We start from the raw sequence: 23,994 nt of genomic DNA on the forward strand, positions 1-23,994 counted from the left end.
TCCCCCCTTCCCTGATTCTTCCCCCCCCCCGGCGATCTCCCCTGGCCTCCGTTTCCCGCCCCCCCGAAGGCTTCTGTTTCCCGCCCCCCGATCTCCAATTCCCGCCCCCCCATGTCCCCCCCTAGCCCTGATGCCGCTTTCCCCAGCTACTCAGGAGTAAATGCGGTAGCCGGGAAAAGCAGCAGAGCTGGCTACACACCTGCGGTCTCAGGCTCAGCCCGAGACCGTAGGAAAAAATGGGCTAAAAGAGGTGCCAGTTAGCCTGGGCCCAGGGAGGGTTGACTCCTGCCTGAGCCCGGGATACCCTGTGCGTCATCTGGACGCACAGGGACAAACCCGGGCCTCGCACTGGGCTAAAGCCTCGTCTAGCAAGGCCCTTACTGTACCCAGAGGAGTGCTGGTTCTGGTTTGTGTAAGCAGCTGGGTACAGAAGCAGAAAAGGTGACACATTCTTTCCAAATCTCGATCCAATGCATGTTTACATGGAAGCAAGTCTTGCAGGCTTCAGTGAAACACACGCTGCCATGTACTTATGCACAGGATTGCAGCCAGACAATCCTGGTAAATGATTCATTAGGTGCCTCGTGGCACTTGCACGGGATCCTAACTATTTCAAGGGAAGTTGCTAGGGAGGGGGAAATATTTTGCATATTTCCCCCTTCCTACCTTGCAAAAGTGAGTGAGCGTGTTGTATTTGCAGTCATTTTGCCCAGTGTAGTGCCCTTAGATTACATGGTGAATGACCAGGCAGGCAGTGCCCAGTGGGCTCTTTTAAGAACTGGATATACATTGTTGGTTGTTGAAATAGGAGTAGTGCTGCAAAAATGCAGAAAATACAGGAAAGGTGTAGACAAAGTAGTAGAAGTAGCTTCTTTCCTCCAGGAATCCCTGGAGGAGGGAAACATCTCCTTCCCTTCTGGGATTCCAGAACCCTGAGCTGTGAGGGCAGGAGGAGGAAGGACTCAGGTAGCAAGTGTGCACGTGGGAAAAGGGGGAGTTGGAGCAGCAACAGATGAAGAGTGCACTCAGTGGTAGCAACTGCCCCAGAGAGGAATGGGAGGGCAAGTATGGGGCAGAGAAAGAACTTGTATTTGGGACTGTATTTGCCACACAGCCCATTTGAGTGCTAGGAATGGGGAATTGTTAAGATGGGAGCGATGAGAAAGTTGCTGCTGCAAAGATACAAAAGGCAGACAGTCCTTTAGAGCAGCTCCTTCCCGTCCAGGATTACAGAGCACTGAACCAAACGATGGGGAAAGGCACAGGCAGCCCATGTGTATGTGGAAAAGGAGCTGAAGCAGCAGCAATGCACGTACCCAGCAGCAGCAACGGCTCCAGAGAGAAAGAGAAGTGGTGATGGTGTGCAGTTGCTGCCACCCAAGACAAAGCCAGCCAGCCACCTACCACAGCTACTGCTTGGCACCAGTACTGTGGCTGGCATGAGGGGCAACCACCTCATTCGCATAGTCCTAGACGGCCCTGCCTCAGGCTGCAACAACTGAAATTCATTCCACAAAACTGGACCATATGATGGTGCATTGGACATCTCATCATGGCTTCCAAGAACAACAGTGTCTAAGTCCTAACAGAGACAAGTGATTTTATCTTCAAAATGCCTTGCCAATCTGTCACAGTAGGCTTCTGATGGCTGCAGACCCCACTCTATAGTTGAGATGTTAAAAGTCTACAAACCACTTGGAATAGCTCTGCTGGACAGGTACTTGAGGATGCAATGAAGGCAGCAAAGTAAGCCCTCTTCACTGCCTTCACAGATACACCAGACACATAATTATGTGGTCTAACACGTGAATGGTCATCTTTGTTGCAAGTTCTATGCCGTTTATGCTCCAGCAATCATCCAGACTGTTTCATCACCCACAGCTTGTTGGAATACCAAATACCTTTTCTAAATGGGAAACAATGAGAATGAGAAGACTAAGTGAATCATCCATGGCAAAGAATTCTTATACATTAACTTATCATATCCATGGCAGTACATAAACACCACTATCACTAGTTTCCTATATTATTGCAAGGGAGGTTCAAGGCTGACTTGCCCAAATCGATCAGTGAATCCACTTCATGCATAGTGGTCATTACCCATTCGCAACTTATTCCCCTTTTACAGGGTTCAGAACAGCTATATCTAGTGCAGAAGCAACAAGAAAGGAATAGAGAGATTATTTTGTCTGGTCATAGAAGACAAAAACATATACTGGACTTTTCTTATTCATGAGCAAAGTCTGCTTTTTCGTCCTCTCTTTGTCAGCACTGCAGCATAGAAAGCGGGCCATAGAAAGATCAGCCACTCATCCCATCACTCACTCACCTACACTCTCCAGTGTAGTGGTCCAATGAGACCAATTCTTCACATCTGTCCTGTTCTGTGATTTCTGGAGTCTCACAGGGGAAGCTGGTAGCATCTGATGGCAGTCAGATCAAGGTAGGAAAAAATACAAACTTGGGATAAATTCTAGTGAGTCCTACTGCCTGGCTTTCTCTCCATCTGGAGGAATGGGAGGATATTGTCTCAGAAGAGAGCTAAAGCCAAACAAAGCCTTACATAGGCTGCCAAGACCTGCAGTGCGATTAGCTCATCCCTGCCTAGAAAAGTTGACTGGACTGTTTTTGACTGATTATGTAGGATGAGACTTCTGTGAAGCTGGAGTTTATATTGGGGACTCATCTTCTGAGCCAGAGGACAATGGCAGGGCTGTGTCCTCTGGTGGGGAGGGCCCTGAATAAGGCACTGACAGTCCTATTCCCAATGAAGTAGCCTGTGCCTCATTAGAATTCTCTACTGCACACTGGAAGGTCCAAAGGCTGGGGGTCTCTCTCTCTATCCCTCTCTTGCTCTATCTCTTCCACCCCACACACTGGGAGAGTGTGTGTGAGCAGTCCACCTTTTGTTCACTCTCTCTCCCTGGATGGCCCTGCTAAGCCCAATCCTTCCTGCTGCAATCCCAAAGAGAGAGGGTGAGCAAGCAAGCAGGTAGAGCATTGCAGGTGAGCAATCTGAACAGTAGTAAACATCACTTGCCCAGTCCTTGCTGTCCAAAAAAAGAAAAGCTGGGCGATTGTGTGGACACAGAAGTTGCCTCCTCTCACTCACCCTCTAGCTCTGGAAGAATTCAGTGCAGAATCCCCAATACAGTGCTGTACAGAGGAAAAATTCAGATGAGCAAGTGAGAAGATCAAGTGGCTGCTTATTCCATGACCATCATTATATGCTGGATGACCCAGAGAGAGAGAAGGGTGAGTGAGTGAGTGAGTGAGTGAGTGAGTGAGTGAGTGGGCTCATCTACACCAGGCAGGATATCCCACTATGAAAGAGGTATGAAAGCAGTATATAAAAGGCAGGAGCCACATTACTGCTTTATAATGGTATTGAAGTGCACTGTAAGATCTGCCCTACTGCTTTATAGTGGTACTGAAGTGCACTGATAACTGTTGGGGCCCATGACACATCTACACCAAGCAGGATATAGCACTATGAAAGTGGTATGAAAGCAGCATATGGTGTGTGTCAATGGGCCCCAACAGTTGTCAGTGTACTTCAATACTGCTATAAAGCAGCAGTATGACTCCTGCCTTTTATATACCTCTTTCATACCACTTTCATAGTGGGATATCCTGCCTGGTGCAGATGAGCACAGTGAGTAGGCAGAGGCGGCTGCTCTCACCCTCTCTTTAGGGCAGTAGCACAGGACCAATCCACGCTGCCACAATGCCCAGAAAGTATGAAGAAAAGAGAGCAAGTTAGAGTAGATGCGGCCTTCTGCATGCACTCTTCCCCACCTGCCCCAGAAGCATGACAGGGGGGTGGCGGAGACAGAGAGTGAGAGACAGAGTGAACCAGAGAAAGCAGTGGCTGCTTTTTTGTAGGAGCAGTCACTGGCTCCACACAGTCACTGCCTTCCTTCTCTTGGCAGGAAGTGTTTGGCAAGTGATGGCAGCTCTCCCTCTGACGGCTCTCTTTCCCTCTTCCTCTGGAGTGCTCTGCCTGCTTGTGCATCCTATCTCTTTGGGTGAGAGAAATTGGACAAGAAATTGGAGAAATTACCCATTCAGAGGAAGTGAACAAGCAAAAGCTGATGGGGAGCCACCACCTTTGCCTGCTCTCCCACCCTCTCTCACTATATGGTGTGGAGATTGGGCTGGTTGGATCCAATGCCCACCACCATGCCACTCAGAGGTAGAGTGCAGGTGAATGGGTGAGTGGATGAGGGTGCCACTACTTCTGTGCCAACTCTCCATGTTGCCCTGCCCAAAGGGAAACAGTAAGCAGGCAGCCAGAATTGGCTGCTCAATCTTTCTCTCTAGGCAACGTTGTTGACCCAATCCTCCCTGCTGTGCAACTCAGAGAGGATGAATAAGAGAGAGAGAAGGTAGGACCAGCCACTGCCTTCTCTTGCTTGCACACTTCCTTGCCTGCCCTCAGAAGTGGCAAAACTCAGAGAAGATGCTGCCACTGTAGAAGGGACCTGGGGACTTCCTGGCTGAGGAATCTCTCCTTCCTGTTCTTTTTTTAAGTCTCCGCTGAAGGGGCAGGGGAATGGAGAAGATATCGTTAATTTATTGTTTATTGTTTGCTTCTCCTCTCCCTCCTGAGTACTTCACCTTCAAAATAACAGTGGCAATATTAAGCACACCACGTGTAGTTATGCCAGTCAAAAGTACTTTGCAGCCACAGTAGCTTTGCTAGATAATTTGCTGCCTGCAGCATGCTAGCAGCACCACTTGAAGAATCATGTAAGCACCCAAGCAAAGAGAACAATGCCTTTTCAGAGAAAGCTGATAGAAGGCAGCCATCTTAGAAGAGCTTCAGTCTGTGCCTTTGGTGACATTGCAGGCACTCTTTGAAGCATATTTATCTTTTTGCTTTTAGAATCAAGTTATTTTCAAGAAACAAACTTATTTGTCACCATTTAATGGTGCCTCCACTCCCTCCTATTCCTTGCTCTTCTTTTGCTACCCAGTTTGGGGAGACTCTGTAGCAGTCATATTCAGGATGAGGATTGCAAAATTTGGAACTTGGGTGCAACGAGTTATTCAGGATAGGGCTTAGAAAATCATGTAGTGAACCAGTTTTGTGAACCGTCCAGAGAGCTTTGGCTATTGGGCGTTATAAAAATGTAATAAATAAATAGTGTTGGGAGAATTGGAACGATTGGAGGATATTATTATCGTCTAGGGTAACAGCTGATCAGCCTCCTTAAAAGTTCTACTCTGGCATCTTTAACATCTTTTTAGTAAGACTTCTCTCCCCAAGAAGTGCTCAATTCCCCTGGTGTAGACATGCCCACAGACCACATAGATATTGGAGAAATAGTTGAATAGCTTGTATTAGCATCAATGTTTCATGTTTTGCTTTTATGGATGGATAGGTGGCACATATACTATTTTTGGAAGAATGAATGTAAGGCTTAAAATAGGATGATATCCTAAAGCTTTAACGTCTCACTCTGCTGCCAATTTGCACTAGGAACCAATGCACATATCAGTCTCCCTAGACATTTGTAGAGCCTCGTGTGGCGCAGAGTGGTAAGCAGCAATTACTGCAGCTGAAACTCTCCCCACGGCCTGAGTTCGATCCCAAAGGAAGCTGGTTCTCAGGCAGCCGGCTCGGGTCGACTCAGCCTTTCATCCTTCCGAGGTGGGTGAAATGAATACCCAGCTAGCTGGGGGAAAGGTAACTGTGACTGGGAAAGGCAATGGCAAACCACCCCGCTACAAAGTCTGCCAAGAAAACATCAGCGAAAGCAGGCATCCCTCTAGGAGTCAGCAATGACTCAAGTGCTTGCACGAGAGGTTCCTTTCCTTTCCAGACATTTGTATTATATGACCACTATACTTAAAGTACTTTAAAATCTCTGCAAGCTTTTTCTCCTTTTATCAAATCTTCTCCTTTACTAGATAGCTCATTACTCTAACTTAGAACTTGTTGCCAATACAAGCATATGCCGAAGAACGGGCTTCAGACCTTAACTGGGGCTTGTCAGTGGATAACTGTATATATATTTCAGCTGATAACATGCAAGACACCACATCAGAACAGATATATTCCTTTTCTGTAAACCAAAAAGAATAGCTGAGATTACAAATGTTTTCAAACATTCGACTTCATTTAAATCCAACAAAAGTATGCAATTCAGTTTGGGCCTTCTGGTTCATGATTGTGTCTGGGCTATTGAAAAGGTCGCCCTCTCCCGTTTAACAAGAATGTTGCATGTATCAGGACTACACTGAAGATTTTAAGGGTAACACAGAATGACATTCTGCTATCCAAACAAATCCTCATGGCACTAAACCAGAAGCAAGATATTATGAAGGATATAAGTATTTCCTAATCTGCTTATTTAGCATTTTCCTCAATTATCTATATAAAACACAGCACATTTATCAGTATTCAGCAATTTGGAAAGAACCCTGTATAAAAAAATGAGCACAGAATCAGAGAGTAGTAGAATTGGAAGGCGCCTATAAGGCCATCGAGTCCAACCCCCTGCTCAATGCAGGAATCCACCTTAAAGCAACCCTGACACATGGCTGTACAGCTGCCTCTTGAAGGCCTCTAGTATGGGAGAGCCCACGACCTCCCTAGGTCATTGGTTCCATTGCCATACTGCTCTAACAGTCAGGATTTTTTTCTTGATGTCCAGCTGGAATCTGGCTTCCTGTAACTTGAGCCCATTATTCTGTGTTCTGCACTCTGGAATGATCGAGAAGAGATCCTGGCATGCAACAATCATCTGGAGTAGAAATCACCATATTTCACGACATATTTTTATCACTACAATGGTGGAATTAGCTCTGTAACAAAAGACTAGTTGCTTAACCATCCTGAAGTGGAATGAGAAGAAACTAGATTGTAAGACAGGGCAGGGAATTAAGATCAGAGGTCTTGGTTTGAATTTCAAATTCTGAGTATAAACAACAATGCCAACAGGCTCTCTCCTCTCCCACCTGAGGTTTCTGAGGACTAACCCTTATTCCATCACAGGAGAAAATAGCTCATTCCTCATATGGAATGTTCTATAACAGGGAGTGGACAGAGTGGGGAGGGGGAATGAAGAAGGGAAAACATAAACCTTTATGTCACAAGGCCTCCCCTTAGTGTATTTTTGGCTTATGACATTCTTTCTCAGCAAAAATCTGACCAAATCTTATTTTTTTCTATTATTCTTCCAAATCTTCAAACACACCTATTTCAACATGCTGCAAACATCCCAGCAATTCAAGTTCTTTGCTCTCTGTTCTCCAATGAACTGCAGTCCTCTTGTTGAAGAGGGTGGGAGGATGAGATGAGAAGGAGAGGGTCAAGTTCCTCTGAAAGATATCCTAGCATATGGAACTGCATTGCTGACACATAAACAGCTCCCTTTGTGATTCCCATATCCTTTATGCCTCTGCCTCTGAATCTGCTCCTGGCCCATGAGTTTGCCAGTTATTTTTAACTTAATCTAAAATGCTTCCTTATATATTTCCAAGCTTCTAGGACCTGACACAGGATTAAGAACGCATCCACCCATATAGTAAGCACTAAACTATCACCATTTGTTTTCAATAAAACTTTATACCAGCTACACTGAGGTGAGCCTCCTTTTGAACATGCAGTGTTTACCACTGAAATTAGGTCTCATTTTTTGACATTGATATTTACTCTATTTGAAACCAGTTTTAAAATAGAAACTCTATATGACCCCAAATTACTTTATGCCAATGTCTCCATCACAAGAATATAAATGTCATGCAATACCTTTGCTTATAGGAATACTCAGCAGCCAAGATTTCAGAAAACAGCTGAAAATAGATCCGCCCCAACTCTTCAGATAAAAGTCTTGTCTGCCTGTATTGTGCTCCCGCTGTGCACAGCCTACATGAGGTTGCCAAGCAACTAGTCCAAGTTCAGAAGCAGCCAGGCAGTGAGCTGCAGCTAAATAAAGATTTAATGGAATTCTCACATCTGCAACAGCTTGCAATCCCTCATTGAAGAAGTGAAGTGATGAACAGAAGAGCCAAGGCACATATTGGGTTAAATCAGGGAGATGAAATGCTTTATTTCTAACAATGCCCATTTCTGCAAACTACAGCAAGATGCACACATTTGTCAAAGTCTGCAGAGAACCTAAAGTAATGAGGGGAAAGGATGTTTTACCATGGAAAACTACAGTCATTTGCAGTCTTTTAAGACTGCAAATTTAAGAGAAAAAATAAGGAAACTAAAAGCAGTTCCCACTATATGTAACTTACCTAAATTTGTAAGTCCTTCAAGTGAATCTCTCTGTAACTGCACAGACTACAACTGCCCTGGGCAGCAATTATCAAACATTTAACATTATAAGAATGTCTGACCCCCTCCCATCTGAGGATGTTAAAGAAGAGCAGAGTTAGCAGCCACCTGTTAAATTCCTTCTATTTGAAGAAGAAGGAAGCAAGACTCCTACAACGAGGAAGAAGGGCAGGGACACTGAGAAGAGCTGTTGTATAAGGGGAATAGCCCCTGGTTTCTTCCTTGCAGTTTCTCCACAGCCATACAGAAAAGTGGCTGAAAAAAAATCATACTGAATGGGGGTGCAGGAGTTTTAGGCTCCTATTCTATCGTCTGTGAGAGCGCTGCAACAGTGGTACAAAGATCTGCAGTAGAGCTGGCATATCATTATTATTGAAGCTAAGAATAATAACCTTATTTTCTGAAATAGTGAACTCAGGTGGTGAGTGCCAACAGAAACAGAGCCAAAATGGAAGCCACTGGGAAACAAGTTTCAGCAAGTTTATGGGAATCCCAAGGTTTGTAGAATGAGAAAATACCTTTTAAAAAAATCTCTAAAGGTGGAAACACACACACACCCCAAAGAGGATTGAATCTGATCACTAGCCACAGAATGCTGAGTGACAGTTGGAAAGGGAAAGCAGAAAACTTGGGTGGGAGTGGGGAGTGGAATGTCCTGCATGAACTCCTTTTGTATTTTAGTGTTTTGGAAGAGGGCTTATAAGTGTGTGAGTGGGTGGAACCCTGAACAGAAGCACTACTGCTAGGAAGTGAAGATACACATTTTGTTGCAGGTTCCACTTACTATTTATTATTATTACTACTCATTACTATCTCATTACTACAAATTACTATCACTACTATGTGCTGTTCATATGTTTAAAGAAACACCAGTGCTTTGCCCTAAAGTTTACTCAGCTGGGGACTCCAACATGGTGCCTGTGGGCACCCATATGCCAGTAGATACTCTGACCCTCCTGATTTGTAATTAATGTAAGATTTTTTTAAAAAAATAATAATTCATTAACTCAGAAAATTACTACAAAGTGAGATTCTGCCTTCCAGTGCCATCTTTATTTGGGTTCAATGAGAATGGTTTTATGTTTCTGAGTTCAGACTCCACCTCTACCTTGTACTTAGGTTCTTGGGCAAGTTACTTTTCTTTTAGTCTCGCCGGTTTGCCTTCTGAGAAATGAATGTTTTGTGACTGGCTGTACCCATCACAATATCCATCTTATTTATTACATTTTTCTACTGGCCAATAGCCAAAGCTCTTTTATGAATGGGCAAGCCAACCAATGGCAGACAGTTTATGAGAGTGGCCATGACACTCTTACAAAATTCCAGATATACCCACCAACTCAAAAAGGCTATGGAACCTGTACAGTCTATCTATTTTTGCCTGATGAAATAGATTAAGGGAGTCTGATATTACCAAAAATAGCACTGTTACAACAAGCAGACAGACAGACAAAAAGAGGGAAGAGAAAGGTAAACAGTGCTGCATTTATGTTCATCAAGTGAGTCTCTGCACCCACCCTGGGCACTGTGTATTCACAGGCCTGCTGCAAAATCTTCCAGAAGTTCTCTTGTGCATGAAGCACTCTTTCCCTTGCTGAGTGACTTTCCTCAATGTGAGATTCAATAGAGTGCCCGTACCTGACTATCAGTTACAGGTAAGCACAGCCCTGTTTTAATCTTTATGGCAGGGGTGGGCAATGAAAACTGGGGGAGAGGATGTCCCCACTCAGCCCTCTGTAGAGATGTGAAGGCCTGGGGGGGGGGGAACGGAAACCTCGGGGGGAAACATCTCCCCCCTTTGTTTCGAAGCCCTTCCCCCTCTGAAAAATTGAAAAAAAAAAAGGGGGGATGAATAAAAAATGGATTATGGAATGTTTTATTTTAGCATGATGAATAAAAATGTTTAAGACAAGGTTACGTCTCCAAAAGATTTCTAAAAACTATGTACAGTATCAGATTATTACAATGTCTATGCACCGAAAACAAGCAAGTCCTAGGTTGCAAATTGAGACTACAACTCTCAAATCCAAGAGGAAGATGCATTTCTGCCACTGAAGCAGAGACTGAAACTGACAATGATAGCTATAGCTCAGAAAACGAGTCTGATTAAATTTCATGCACATTCATTGAATCTTGGGGGGCCCTTTTTCTCAGTTCTTTTTATGGGAATGGGTGCTTTATGTCTGCTAGACACTATGGAGGACTTGCGGAGACATAAATATTTTTCTTTGTTACTAATGTAACAAAGGGAGCCAGTATGGTGTAGTGGCTAGAGTGTCAGACTGGGAGTCAGGAGATCCGGGTTCTAGTCCCCACTTGGCCATGGAAACCCAGTGGGTGACTTTGGGCCAGTCACAGACTCTCAGCTCAACCCACCTCACAGGGTTGTTGTTGTGAGGATAAAGTGGAGAGAAGGAGGATTATGTACGCCACCTTGGGTTCCTTGCAGGAATAAGAGGCGGGATATAAATGCAACAATAAATAAATAAATAAATAAATAAATAAATAGTGTTGATGGTTTCCTCTGTTGTTGTTTTTAATTGTTTTTTGCCTGCTCCTCATAAACTGGCAAAACCAAAGAGGTTCTTTAAAGTGCAGGTGTTCCTTATAGTTTAGGAGCTTGTAGCTCCATTCGTTACCCCCCAAAAGGTAAAAAATTATGCCAAACCAACTTGTACAGAATTACATTTTATGTTCCTAAAGTAACAAAGTGACTTTTGATCTGTAAAAAGTGCTAATATTGCATTCCCCCCCCATTTTTCCAAAAAATTCCATTTTCTGGGGAAAAAACGGGTGGGGGGGGACTGTTTTCCCCCCATGGCTTCAAGATTTCTGGAAACTTTACATCTCTAGCCCTCTGTGAGCCAAATGATATCAAAGGGGTGTGCCCTCCTGATCAAATGGCAGGGGCAGGGCTATGCCCTCTGTTGGGAGGGTGATCCTTCTGATACATTCACTGGGACCAGCTTCACTGCATGTGGAGCTTGTCCCACAGAATAAGGCCCACACTCAGCGAAACCGCTTCACTTGCCTTGTATCTTCTCCCATTGGGAAGAGGATGCACGGCTAACAAAGCTGCTCAGCCTGGCTTCACTCATTCTTTGCTTTCCTCAAGTGAGGAAGGAGAAGAATAAATGAAGCTCACTCATCCAGGAGCTCTTTTGAGTGCTGGACAATTATACAGCTGCCACTCTCCCAATCCTTTTGGGAGAGAGAGCAGCAGATGGGGAATATCCTTGTTATCATCAACCACAGATCAGAGATCAGAAAGGGATTTATCTCCCTACCTCCTCCCGAAGCCCCCAGCGGGCAGAGCTTGGGGAGGGGTGGGGACCCACCGAGGGAGCCCAAGTGGGATGGATGGGCAACCTCTGTGGGCCAGGTTAGATCCATAGGCCATGCTTTTATGGCCTCTGTGCAGCCCAATATTGGAAGATTAGCAATATTACTAGGATGTAGATGGGAGGTTTGTACAGAATTGCTTTGCCAACATCTATTTACTTTCTGGACTTCAAATCCAATTAAAATGTTTAATAAACTTTGGCATAATTGCCAGGTCAGAGCCTTATAAATGTCCTTATAAGGGGGCTAGGAGCATCAATACTGCAAACTTTGATTTCCCAACTCTCTTGATGATTTCCTGGATCTTTTCTCTCCTGTTGATGTGGAAGGGGATCCATAACCTCATGTCTAAGATTCTACCCAGATATTGTAGTGTCTGGACTGGTGTCAGGCTGCTGACAGATACCCAGACGCTTAGTTTTCTTTGCAGTCAAGCTTTCAGGTCATATTTCCAGTCAATTAATGTGTGTGTTTTAGGTTTTAAAATTTCACATATTGTATTTTTTATATTTTTAATCTTTGTAAACTGCTCAGAGAACTTGGGCTATGGCCGATATAGAAATGTAAATCATCATCATCATCAAACTACAAGCAAACAAGCATTGCCTTAGGTTACAGACAGTATGCATCCATTAAAGGTAATACAGGCTCATATAGTCACCTGAATTAAGCTACCATGAAAGAGTTGCCACGAAACTGCCACCGGCTACTATGGACTTCCCTTTGCAACCTGAGTGAGCTACTAAATCCTATACTTAAGGTGGGTCTTTCCAGAGGGTGGCCTCCCTGGCTGCCAGTCTCTTGAAGCATTTGATGACTCTACATTGCCCCCCTTTTCAACTGGAGTCTAACATTGGGTTTCTTATACCTACCCCTTCCTCCTCATCTTTAGGAACCTGTGTTCCCATGGATTCAGAGGCCCCAGCCTAGTAGTCATTGCATTAGGCTATAACTGGGTTTCCTCTTCTGACACTATTGTTCTCACCAGCCTCCTGCAAAAGATCCTCAGCTTTGGAAGTTACCCGAATCAAGGCTCTGCGCAGGTGCAAAGCCCCACGAAGAAGAATCTCACTTTGTCAAAGCCTCATGGAAGTGGACGTGCTCTGTAAAGTTTCATCTGGAGAGAGCTCTCCTTCTTCCCTGCCTGATGAGAGGGGGGATGGATGCCCTTCCTTCACAGTCTGGGCTTGAAGAGTCCTGTCCTTCCTCACCCTGAATGGAGGCAGGTGCATTTAGAGTAGGCCTCAGTGGTTTAATGGGCTTCCTGTCACTAGCCATTGCAGTGATGGGGTTTCACGTTGGTGCCTTGCCCTTTGCCTCATGCAGGGCTTTGTCTGGATGGTGTGGTTCTGAGCTTGCCCAACCTGATGTAGAGGGCGAGAGCCCGCACACTCCTGCTGACTATCAACCACTTTACCAGCATAGTTCCCTGGGATGCTTTCTGGGGCATTCTCTGGCAGGGAGGGGGATGAGGACAAAGAAGAGGAGAAGGCCTGCCTTCTCATCCTCACAGTCATGGCAGCATTTCGCACATTTGTTTTTTGCCCCACTTGTCTCATGGTTGCCATACTCACCACCAGGGCCTCTTCATTGGTCAGGATGATGCTGGGGACAGGTGAAAAGGAGTGGGTGTTGCAGGCCTCTCACTATGGCCTAGCAAACTCATTGGTGTAAGTCCGGGTGGAGGATGATTGTGCTGATTACTGGTAGGGATAGGGAGATGACTCCCAGGGCCCAGTACTCACCCCCTGCTTCATGACTGTGCTATACTCCCTAGCTGGAGTGGGTCTGTGGTTGCTGCCTGTGCCACACCCTCTGCAGAGTCTGGGTTCTTGACTGGGTCTGGGATGAAGGTGGCTGTACACCTCTAGGAAACACTTGCTCATTCTGGGCTGGGCTTTGGGACAGGTTCCCAGGCTAAGTGGCTCCAGCCCACATCTGAGAAATCCTCTGATGGTTCCAATGAGAACTTTGGATCCTCTCCTTGTCTGTGCAAATACAAGTTGCTTCTCAAAGTATCAGAGGCAGTATGCCTATGTGCACCAGTTGCTGGAGAACATGGGTGGGAGGGTGCTGTTGCACTTATGTCCTGCTTGTGGATTTCCCCTGGGTATCTGGTTGGCCACTGTGTTAACAGAATGCTAGGCTAGACAGACCCCTGATCGAATCCACAGTTCTTCTTATGTTGTTATGTTCTTTCCACCTTCCCTTGGCATCTATAAATTGAGCTGGTACATTTCATTTTGTTTATTTGGGAGGGGTTGTCTCTCACAGTTAGCTACCTGGAACCCAGATTGAATATGGCCCTGAGCACCAGAGCAAGTGGGAGGAGCAACCCACACAAGGATAATTTCCACCACTGTAGGGGGAAAAACAAACTTTGCTACTAGTGCTTCATGTCTAAAGTAGCTCAACCCACAAGCACCCAGAGAGCCCCTGTGATGATCTCTAACAGCAAAGAACTCCCAGGGAGTGAGCAGTACTATGTATGCACTAACATTTCCAAATACATCATGGCCTGGGCCAACAGAGATATATTGCCACCTGCAAAGTAGCTGCAATTCTGGGAAGCCATAATTTAACTCCTTAAGAACTCAAAATATAAGTTAGCAGCCATCTGCCTAAATGAAAAGGTGCCAGATCTGACCAGTGCACAAATCCATAACCTTTGGCAAGGAAGGGGCTAAGGGGTGCTGAGCCAGAGCAACTCCCCCCACCCCGCCCCGTCTCTAAATGCAGCGGGGCTCTTCATGCATGCTTACCAGGGCAGTAGGCATCAAGGTCCAGTTTTGGTGCTGAAGTGAGAGTTGGTGAGCCAAGCTCAGATTCTGGGATTCGAGGGCTCTCAACAAATTTTGCCTTTCTTAGTGGAGCTTAAGAAGAGGGAAACATAAAGAGAGGTCGTAAGTAAGAGGACAATAAATAACACATGGAAGTACTTAACTAAACAAATTATATCAGGCCCAGATCAGGTTCCTTTTTTAATGCCAAAAATGGAACTCCTAGGAAAAGATCATTTAAAAAAAATGCAAATTAATGCAGATATTTGATCTCTATCACAACATTACCCCCATGGACTTCTGAAAAATGAAGAATCCACCTTCAGCTAATCTAAGGGTCATAGAATAGAATCATAGAATAGCAGAGGCCATAAGGCCTTATAAGGCCAACCCCCTGCTCAGTGCAGGAATGATTAACAATAGACCCCTATACATATTTACTCAGAAGTAAGCTCAACTATGTTCAGTGGAGCTTACTCCAAGATAAGTGTGCATAGAATTGCATACTAAAGGTTGTGCCTATTGCACAGCCATTTTTTTCTGGGCAGGCTAGCAAACATCCACACACAAATAATGGGAACAATTCACCTTCCACTGTGGTCTAACGGATCCACACTTCATTGTCAGTTTTGTAAGTTGCTTCAGAGCAAATAAATTATGTACTAGACTGCCTAAATATATCCAGTTTCACAATTTCCTTCCTTCTAAGTACAGCATCAACGCCATCCCAAAGGACATATAGATATAGGACTGTGCAACTCATGGCATCAATAATTTCTGCCTACTGCATTGGAGCCCCATTATATTATTCTCTCAGGCTTTAAAGCAGAGATGGGGAATTTTTTTTTCTGTCAAAGGCCCTGTTCTCCAATGGGTAATCTGTTGGAGGCCACATGGTGGTGGTGGGCAAGGCCAGAGCCAACAGAGGATAGAACAATCCCATTTCTCTCTCTTTCTGCCACTTCCTTTTCTCAATTCTCTCTTCCTGATACCCACTCTTCTCTCTCTTTCAATCTCCTGACCTCCTCCTTAGAAGTCCACTGGGCAGGGAGGAATGGGAAAAGCACAGCACTTCTGTCAGAGGTCAGAACTGATCACTTGAACAGAACTTTTGAAATTAGTCTGAGGATTGTATGTGTCCTATGACCACAAGTTTCACATCCTTGTTCCAGACAGATCGCAGGAGTGGGTGGGGTGTTTTTTTCCAGAGAACTGAAGGCAATTTGATTAAACTGCATTGATATGTGAAATGCAAGCAATCCTCTATGTCTAAGTAGAGTCTTGGGTCAAAGAGTTTTGCAAAAAAATAAATAAATGTATATGAACGAATGTACTGCAGATGACACTGGTTCTAACAAGTCCATGAAGTGCCCTCAAATATCTAAAATGTTATCATCTAGCATCTCAGTGGCCTGCTAGAGTAACACCACCCTTCCAGGATACACTCTACAGCATCTTTCCCCAACATGGTGCCCTCCAGATGTTTTGGACTAAAATCCCCAGGATTCCTGACTATTTGTCATGCTGGTTAGGGCTGATGAGAGCTGGAGTTCAAAACAACTAGAGGGCACCAGTTGGGGTTGGCCAGGCTTCAGAGGGGCAAACAAGACTTGCAACTTTCAATTTTTGAACTCTGTTTCTTTAAACGAGAAGTTTCAGTCATTCATCTCTTTAGCAGTAGGAAATCCATGTGAGAGATAACATGTGAACTTGCAGCGTGAGTATGAGTCAAAATATATGACCAGTTTACCACTTACAGGAAAATATGGGGAAATTTGCTTTTCCTACATGTCTGCTAAAGTACTGCAATAAAGTCTGTGATTGGTTTTGTAACATCCCACAGTTGCTGCTGCTTCACCCAAGTTACTGACTTCTTCTGTTGCTATGCCTTGAAGACATTAGTCTATCTATCCTTCCATAAATTATTTACTTTTTGAAAGTAGATCACTTACTCTATTCTCACTGCATTGAAAGTCAACTCATACTGATGGATTGGTTTCTAAATTTCTATTATATGTAATATTTTTAAGGAAACTTTTGGTTGAAGGGAGGGATTTAAACATGTACCAAATTCAAGAGATGAAGGATGACTTCTTTGAAACAGTGGAGAGACGGAATACTGGCTTCTGGCCAAAGAATGGCATCACACTTGCACAAGATATATAGAATCTGGGGAAATACTGGCAGGCTTTACTAGGCAATAAGGAGACCTGTGTAACTTTCTTTTGTAGTAACTTATTGTCATCTTTTCCCCCACTCCAGATAATACTGTTCCTCAGTGAAATCAATAGTGGTCTTGCCAGACATTTTAAAAAGTCTTGAAAGACAGCAAAAAATGTTTATTTGCCACTGATTTTGAACCTCCTTTCTCTGACTTGAGAAGGGGCAATGTCTTAGCCCTGATATTACACTGGACTTGTTTTGCCAAATTAAAGGATTCAGTCACCGCTAGTGAGCTGACAAATGTATTTGTGGACCCCTGGGTCTTGTAATGTTTTTTTCCCATTGCTGAGCCTTAGAAGATTGTCTAAATTTCTGTTGTAAGATATAAGCATGTTACACACATGGTTCAAATAATAATGATAACAAAAAAATAATAAAGCATCATCAATCTGCATGGTACTTTACAGAGTACAAGATAACACATCTTTGTCCCTTGAGACTTACAATCTATGCCAGGGATTGGGAAACATTTATTTATTTATTTTTTACTTGAGAGCAACATTGGCTCCAAGCAAGAACATTAGGGCTACAGCTCAAAGTGGGTGATGCTACCCTCACTGCTGGCATACAGCACCCAGCATGCTTCCCGGATACACACACTTATTTGTACACACACTACTCACATTCACATGTATATGCACATGTACATTCATATCTATGCACCCCATTCTCTCTTTTACCTGCACACACATGCCCACACCCCTGCATGCAAAGAAGGTACTTGTCTGTTTTTGGGGATCGCCCTTGCACCAATTCCTGCAGTACTACTTACCCCACGCAGCCCGGTCCCCTGACCATCTGTACAGCATTAGAGAGTCTCGAGGGGCTGATGTGTGGAGATGAGAAAGACCACTTCTGCCAGCCTAGTTGCACCTGCCTGAACCTGAATTCACCCCAATGTAACTCAGAAAAGATAGCCATGTTTTAATTAGTACCTCCAGTTCTTATCAGTTACAAATTTAGCTGAACCAAGGAGGAAATAGATCAACTTCCTGCTTCCTGCTGGCCTCTGAAACCAAGCATACTAATATAATGCCTGAAGATTTTAATGACAATCCAAAATCAGTAATTTTCTTGATAGATTAAATAACTGGAACCAAAAAGAACACATCTTTGGAAAGATCCAGCAACAATGCAACAATATTTCAGAGGCCCCATATTTTCCCCAATATAAAGAGGAATAAACTCAAGCAAGACCTAGAAGTAATGACGTATAATGCCACCTATTAAAAACTTTAAAACTAATTCCCAAATATTCAGAGACTATTTAGAGAAAAGGACATGAGGCTCAAATTTTAACTTAGACCTACTCTCCTAACCAGGATTCAAATTCTTGTGCCCATGTATCCACATATGGGGGATGTTTTTTTTATCCACTTAGAGTTCAATACCTTATATACAAATGATACCACTTCTTTACAACATGAAACTTTAATGATACTGCTTTTCTCAAACCCAAAGGCATGTGAGATAACTGATTAGAGATAAGCCTTTCAAGGAAATGCTGTGATTGAAGATTCTCAAATTACAGCATAATAATACCTAATGGGGTGGGGGGGAAGAGATTCAGATGCTTAGGGAGGATTCCGGTGAACAATATATGCATGTTTAGATAGAAAAAAACCCTACAACTCCCAATATTCTCCAGCCAGCCATGCAATCACTCTAGCATCATTCCAGAGGCATCCCTGGGAAGCAGCTCTGCTCTGGCTGCCACTGCTACCATGAACAGTGTTTTTAAAAAAGCAGTCAAGAGAAAGTAAGTAAGAGTGCAAACCTATTAGGGGTGTGTGAATCAGTAAAACCTGAGTTCAACCAAGTTCTCCAAATTCCATCTCCAAGCTTGTTCTGACTGGAGTCCATATCGGATTGCAAGAGTTGTTTTTTTTTCCTTTTCGGATGAAAATTCGTGGATATTTTTGTGCATATTTTTTCCTAATGTATGTATCAGTTGTGTGCGTCTTTGAAATGTGTGCAGTTTTTCCCATTGTTTAAAGCATATTTGTGTGCATTTTTTCAAAAGTACACATCTTTTCATGCACATTTTCAAATCTAAGCATGCTGTCCAACATGCTTTTCAATCCACGAAACACAATTGTAAACTCAAAAATGTACATTCAACTGTAGAATGGGTCCGAGTATGTGTTTGGTCTGGGAGGTGTGGACTAGGTAAATCCTGAAGAGACAGATTTAATATCTGAGACCATTCACTACTAATCCTGTCTTATTTGATTCACTTAGGGTTCTATTGAAAAAGCAAAAAACAGAGGTGGAATGGTGCACTGTCTGTATGTTTGGTCCTCATTATCACTTAATTGAAGTGGTATAGAACTCTGAATAGGCCATTCCAATTCGTCAAATGACAAATTGGAATGGCATCAAGGGAGACAATGGAGCTTGATCTATTTTTATTCTTCAATCCCTGCTACATTATGTTTAGAAACTTCTCTATTGGTTCTGCTATCTGCCTTCCTTTTACAAAACCAAACTGATCAAATGTAATATATCCAGGTACCAAACTATTGATATGGCTAGCCATAATATTGGGAGGGGGGAGAGACCTGATCAAGAGATCTTTCAGACGCGGGAAAAACGCATTTCCTTACTGTTGCTCTTGCTCTCTGCTTCTCTTCTATGATAGGGACAAGAAGAATCACACGGGGGAGAAAGAGGAAGAAAGCAGCCACCAAGTGGTCCATTCAGTGTAGTGGGACAGTGCCCCCTAGTGGGCGTTTTATAGCAAAACTTCTCCTGCACATGGCAGGAAATGGTGACAAATGTCGCTATAGCTCAGAACAGTCACTTCTTTGAGGATTATTTTGTAACGAAAGAAATGGTGCAAGGAGTGGCAGACCAGTGGGAGACGCGCAAAGGGAATAAGACATGGTCATAAGGCACAATATGGATTTTAGGAAAGCTGATTTTAATAAACTCAGAACAGTAAGAAGATCCCATGGCAAGTCACCCTAATGAGAAAAAGTAGTCCAAGATGGGTGGGAATTTTTAAAAAAGTAAATTTTAAAGGCACAATTACAAACAATTCCAACAAGGAAAAAAGATAGAAGACAACTGAAGAAACCAATGTGGCACCACAAAAAGCTTAGAGATGACCTGAAAACAAAAAAGGACACATATAGGATGTGGAAGGAAGGCCAGGCTATAAAAGAAGAGTACAGACAGGTAGCACAGAAGTGCAGGAATGACATCTGGAAGGCTAAAGCTGAGAATGAGCTGAGGCTAGCGAGGGATGCTAAAAGCAACAAAAAAGCTTTCTTCAGTTACATGCATAATAAAAGACAGAGGAAAGAAATGGTGGTTCAAATACTCAGTGTAGAAGGCAAATTGATAACAGATGACAAAGAAAAGACCAGTGCTCAATTCCTACTTTGGCCCCTTCTTCTCCCAAAAGCATTTATGCAGCCATAGGGTCATCCAAATCTAGGACCCCTCTAGATTTGAATGACTCTATGGCTGTATAAATGAAACTCAGTCTTAGGTAGCGGTATAAAACTTCTGGAAATCTTTAAGTCGTGGGGGGAAAGTTTTTTCCCGGGACAAGAGGGGCTGAAAAAAAACAGAAATATTGGGGAAATGGAAAAAATATGCCATACTTTTTCATCAGTGCTCTTTACAGATCTAAAGTCGCTTTAGGACAGCCTTACCCAACTGGTGCCTTCTACATATTTTAGAATTCAGCTTCCACCAGCCTCAAGCAGCATGACCGATGGTCAGGAATGCTGGACATTGTAATCCAAAACATCTGGAGGGCACCAAGTTGGGAAGGGCTGCTTTAAGAGCATAAAACAGCCTTTCTGTCCCCAAAGTTATGCATAACTTGGTTTGCTCATAAAATTACTACATTTAAAAGCTTTACAGTATACTCAGTAAATTTGTAATTATTGCCTGAATAAACTATACTTTTATATTTAATATATCAAACATCATAACTTTATGAGCAAACCCAGATATACATAACATATTTTAGGTTCTTATTTAATGTCTGACCAAAGGGAACACCAGCAAGTAATCCCTGAAACATCTGAATCATCCTAGAAGCCAGGAGCAGCAGGAAGAACTGGAGGAGGGGCCCTCAACTATAGAGAAAAGACTTATTTTTTGATTAAATGTTTATATAATACCTGACTGAAGGTGCGATGCTCTACAGATGGACAGCTTACAGAGTCTGTAGTAGCCACAAAGGGAGTTAAGCAAGGCTGCATTTTGGCCCCTGTATAGTTTAATTTGTACATTATTATTATTATTATTATTTACATTTATATACCGCCCCATAGCCGAAGCTCTCTGGGAAGTTTACAAAAGTTGAAAACAGTGAACATTAAAAAGAAATATACAAAATTTAAAACCATAAAAAGCATAAAATACAAACAAAAACAGACAATATCCATTTAAAAACAACTATTCTGGGATCAGTTTAAAAAAACTCAGCATATGCTGGTTAAATGCTGTTAAATGCCTGGGAGAAGAGAAAAGTCTTGATCTGGCACCGAAAAGATAACAATGTTGGCGCCAGGCAAGCCTCATCGGGGAGATCATTCCATAAATGATATTGTTAAGAACTTAATATCTCCAACATTTCACGCCCCTAAATTGGCTACAAAAGCTATTTCGATCTTATTGTACTCAGACGACGTACTTTTCTCAAACAAAAGTGGGCTTAAAAAGAGTGATGAGAACATTTTCTGAATACTGCCAAAAAGAACACCTAGTGGTGAATTATAACAAAACTAAAGTTATGGTGTTCTCTAGAAAATACAGGACCCATAGATGATATATGGATAAACAATAAAACAACACAAAGTCTTTAAATACCTTGGTGTGGTCTTTTCAATCAACAGGGTCATAATCAGCCCATCAGAAATATATGGTGGAAAAAGCATCTCAGAGCGCTAACATTTAACATGCTTTTTTTTGCACAAAAGGAGGCAACCATATACCCTCAGCACTTGAAGTGTTTAAAGTCAATCCTTTAAGCACAGTTGCACTTGTGTTGTACCCCGCCTCGATCCAGAGGGAGAGGCGAGTTGTTGTTGTGATGGTTGTGGTGGTTGTTATTATTATTATTATTGGCTCAGATTTGGGTGGATGTTTATTCTAGACCTGTGGAAGTTGTTCAGTCTAAGTTTTAAAGACAATTTTTTTCTGTCTCATGCTGTGTTCCAAATGCCTCCTTGCGTTTGGAGGCTAAACTTCCCTCTGTTAGTTTACAGGCCTGGTACAGGATGCTTGATCGTTGGCTTCGGCTGAACTTCATTCCCACTGGTTTGCTCCCCTTGGTTCTGCAGGATCCCCATGAGAGTGTTTAGATGAAGACCACCACTTTAAAACCTTACTCCTCTGGTTTATTACCACAACATTTATTAACTCTGGGGTTAAGCAAAGCAAAAGATCTAGTTAGACAGCGCCTACATGATATATTGAACGACAGAACAATTTGGCCACTATAAGAAAATTTTGTCCGTGGTATGACTACTTTCCATCTGGACATTTTGATACATTGTCATCTTACTTGCAAAACTTAACAGTTTTAAAATACAGACAAGCTTTCCCTTATGCAAGACTGAATATACAGCCATCAGCTGTACTCAAGGGCAGATTTAAAAGAATCCCGTTGGAAAACTGCATATGCTCATGTGGAGATGGCAGTATCGAAACAGTACCTCGTGTATTATTATTTTGTACTTTTTACAGAGACTTGAGGAAAGAGATGATCACTCCACTACTGTTATCTATTCCAGGGCGCTCAGTTATTGCTTTCGTGTATTTTCTTCTTGAAGACCAAAATAAGCAGGTGACAGCAAAAACTGCAGGTGCTATCAAAATAAGATCTACCATTTTATCAGAGTCTTAATTTCTCACAGTTCCTTCGACTGAACAGAAGTTTATTTGTTTTATTTACTCATTTTTATTTTATGTTTAAAGACTTGTATTTATTTTGGAATCTGTACTTAATGTAACTTTTTAGAATGCAACTTGGGTAACTTTGGTCAAGTATAATCTTGCTTTTAGTTTTTGTACATTTCATTTCAGATGCTAAGTCTTGTGGCTGATGGAAATAAAGGAATATTTATTTATTCACTGGAGGAGGGGCAAGACAGTATCTGATCCTATTTGTAAGGAAGTTTATGGAAATTCCTAAATCTTTCCTGTATGAGGGGTGTAGTTAGGGAAATCTAATCTGAAGGAAAAGCTATTGAGATATATTTTAGTTGGGAAAGAATCAGCTTGGGAAAGGTAAGTAACCATATTTAATTTTTTAAAAAAAACCTTTAAGGAATCTCAGTTTATTATTTGAAGAGTGTCATTTTATTCACTTTTATAAATAATTTCTGTTAATGAGTATCTTCCTTTTTTTTGGTTCATTCTGAAAGGTTGTCTCCAGTGGTCTTGCCAATCCCATGTCTACACCATAGCAACCAGGCTATTGGGGTTTTTTTTTAGGTAGAGAGGGTTTATTCTAGTGGTAGAAGTTAAAAAGTTTTATAGCTGAGACAGTATTCCCAAGCAGTGAGGTCTGATTGAGAACTTTATTAAACACTGTGCAGTGAGTTCTATAGACCCAAATCTCAAAAGTTAGTTTAAAAGAGAAGAGAAATATAGGTGGGATAACCCACATGTTATTCTGTTGCATCCAGTGACAGTGATGGGTAATCTACAGTGGGGGTTTTTTCACGTGTGGGTTTTCATTTAGAACTACATTAATTGATGGCTATAGTGTCTAACTAGAACAAGCTCAGAAACACAAAACTATAGAACAAAAACCAAACTATCAAGAATGTGCATTTTCTTCCATTATTATGATATGGTGACTCTACTTACATGTTGGGAAATTGAGCATAACCGTCTATGACCATGTTCAGATGACACACTAAGCCATGATGTTAAGCATTTTAAGCTAAACATTACAGCTTAGCATGTAATGTGAACCATGACCTAGCATGTTGTGTGAATCATTTCTAAGCATGGTGGCTACATAACCGTGATTTAAACACACTCACTAACCATTTGCTGCAAAAGGGTTAGTGGACTAACATGGTTTAGCATGTTGTCCGAACAGGCCCTATCAATAAAAGATACTTTAGATCAATAATTTTAATAAGGAATGAGAAAAAACTATGCTAAGTATTTTATAGAGAGGATTAAAAAATACTGGGTAACTATGAAAACACCTTGTCTTAAATTCTAGAAGAAAATATTTCATAAACTAAAGCTGTTCAATTTTTGGGGGGAAATAAAAAACTGTTCTCCGTAAATAACGTGGGGGGGGGATGTGGGTTTCCCCACCACCACCACAATTTTTCCCATTTTCCCCTGGACCTTGATATCTCTATTCTTAAG

The 23,994-nt window shown here is 42.6% G+C and overlaps 1 protein-coding gene across 5 annotated transcripts in view; it reads right to left on the minus strand.

Moving 5' to 3' along the window:
• Positions 1 to 23,994, minus strand: part of TANC2 (tetratricopeptide repeat, ankyrin repeat and coiled-coil containing 2) — a 301,255-nt gene that overhangs the window by 104,824 nt on the left and 172,437 nt on the right. For 4 of the 5 annotated variants that reach the window (XM_063132053.1, XM_063132078.1, XM_063132062.1 and 1 more), the window contains one exon: positions 14,398 to 14,508. The exons of the other annotated variant lie outside the window; for it this stretch is intronic. In XM_063132053.1, coding sequence (XP_062988123.1) covers positions 14,398 to 14,508 — 111 coding nt within the window. The remainder of the gene's footprint in view (positions 1 to 14,397; positions 14,509 to 23,994) is intronic. 5 annotated transcript variants of the gene reach the window in all.

The sequence above is a fragment of the Elgaria multicarinata genome, chromosome 1, assembly GCF_023053635.1.
Source record: "Elgaria multicarinata webbii isolate HBS135686 ecotype San Diego chromosome 1, rElgMul1.1.pri, whole genome shotgun sequence".
NCBI classification, from domain to species: Eukaryota; Metazoa; Chordata; class Lepidosauria; order Squamata; family Anguidae; genus Elgaria; species Elgaria multicarinata.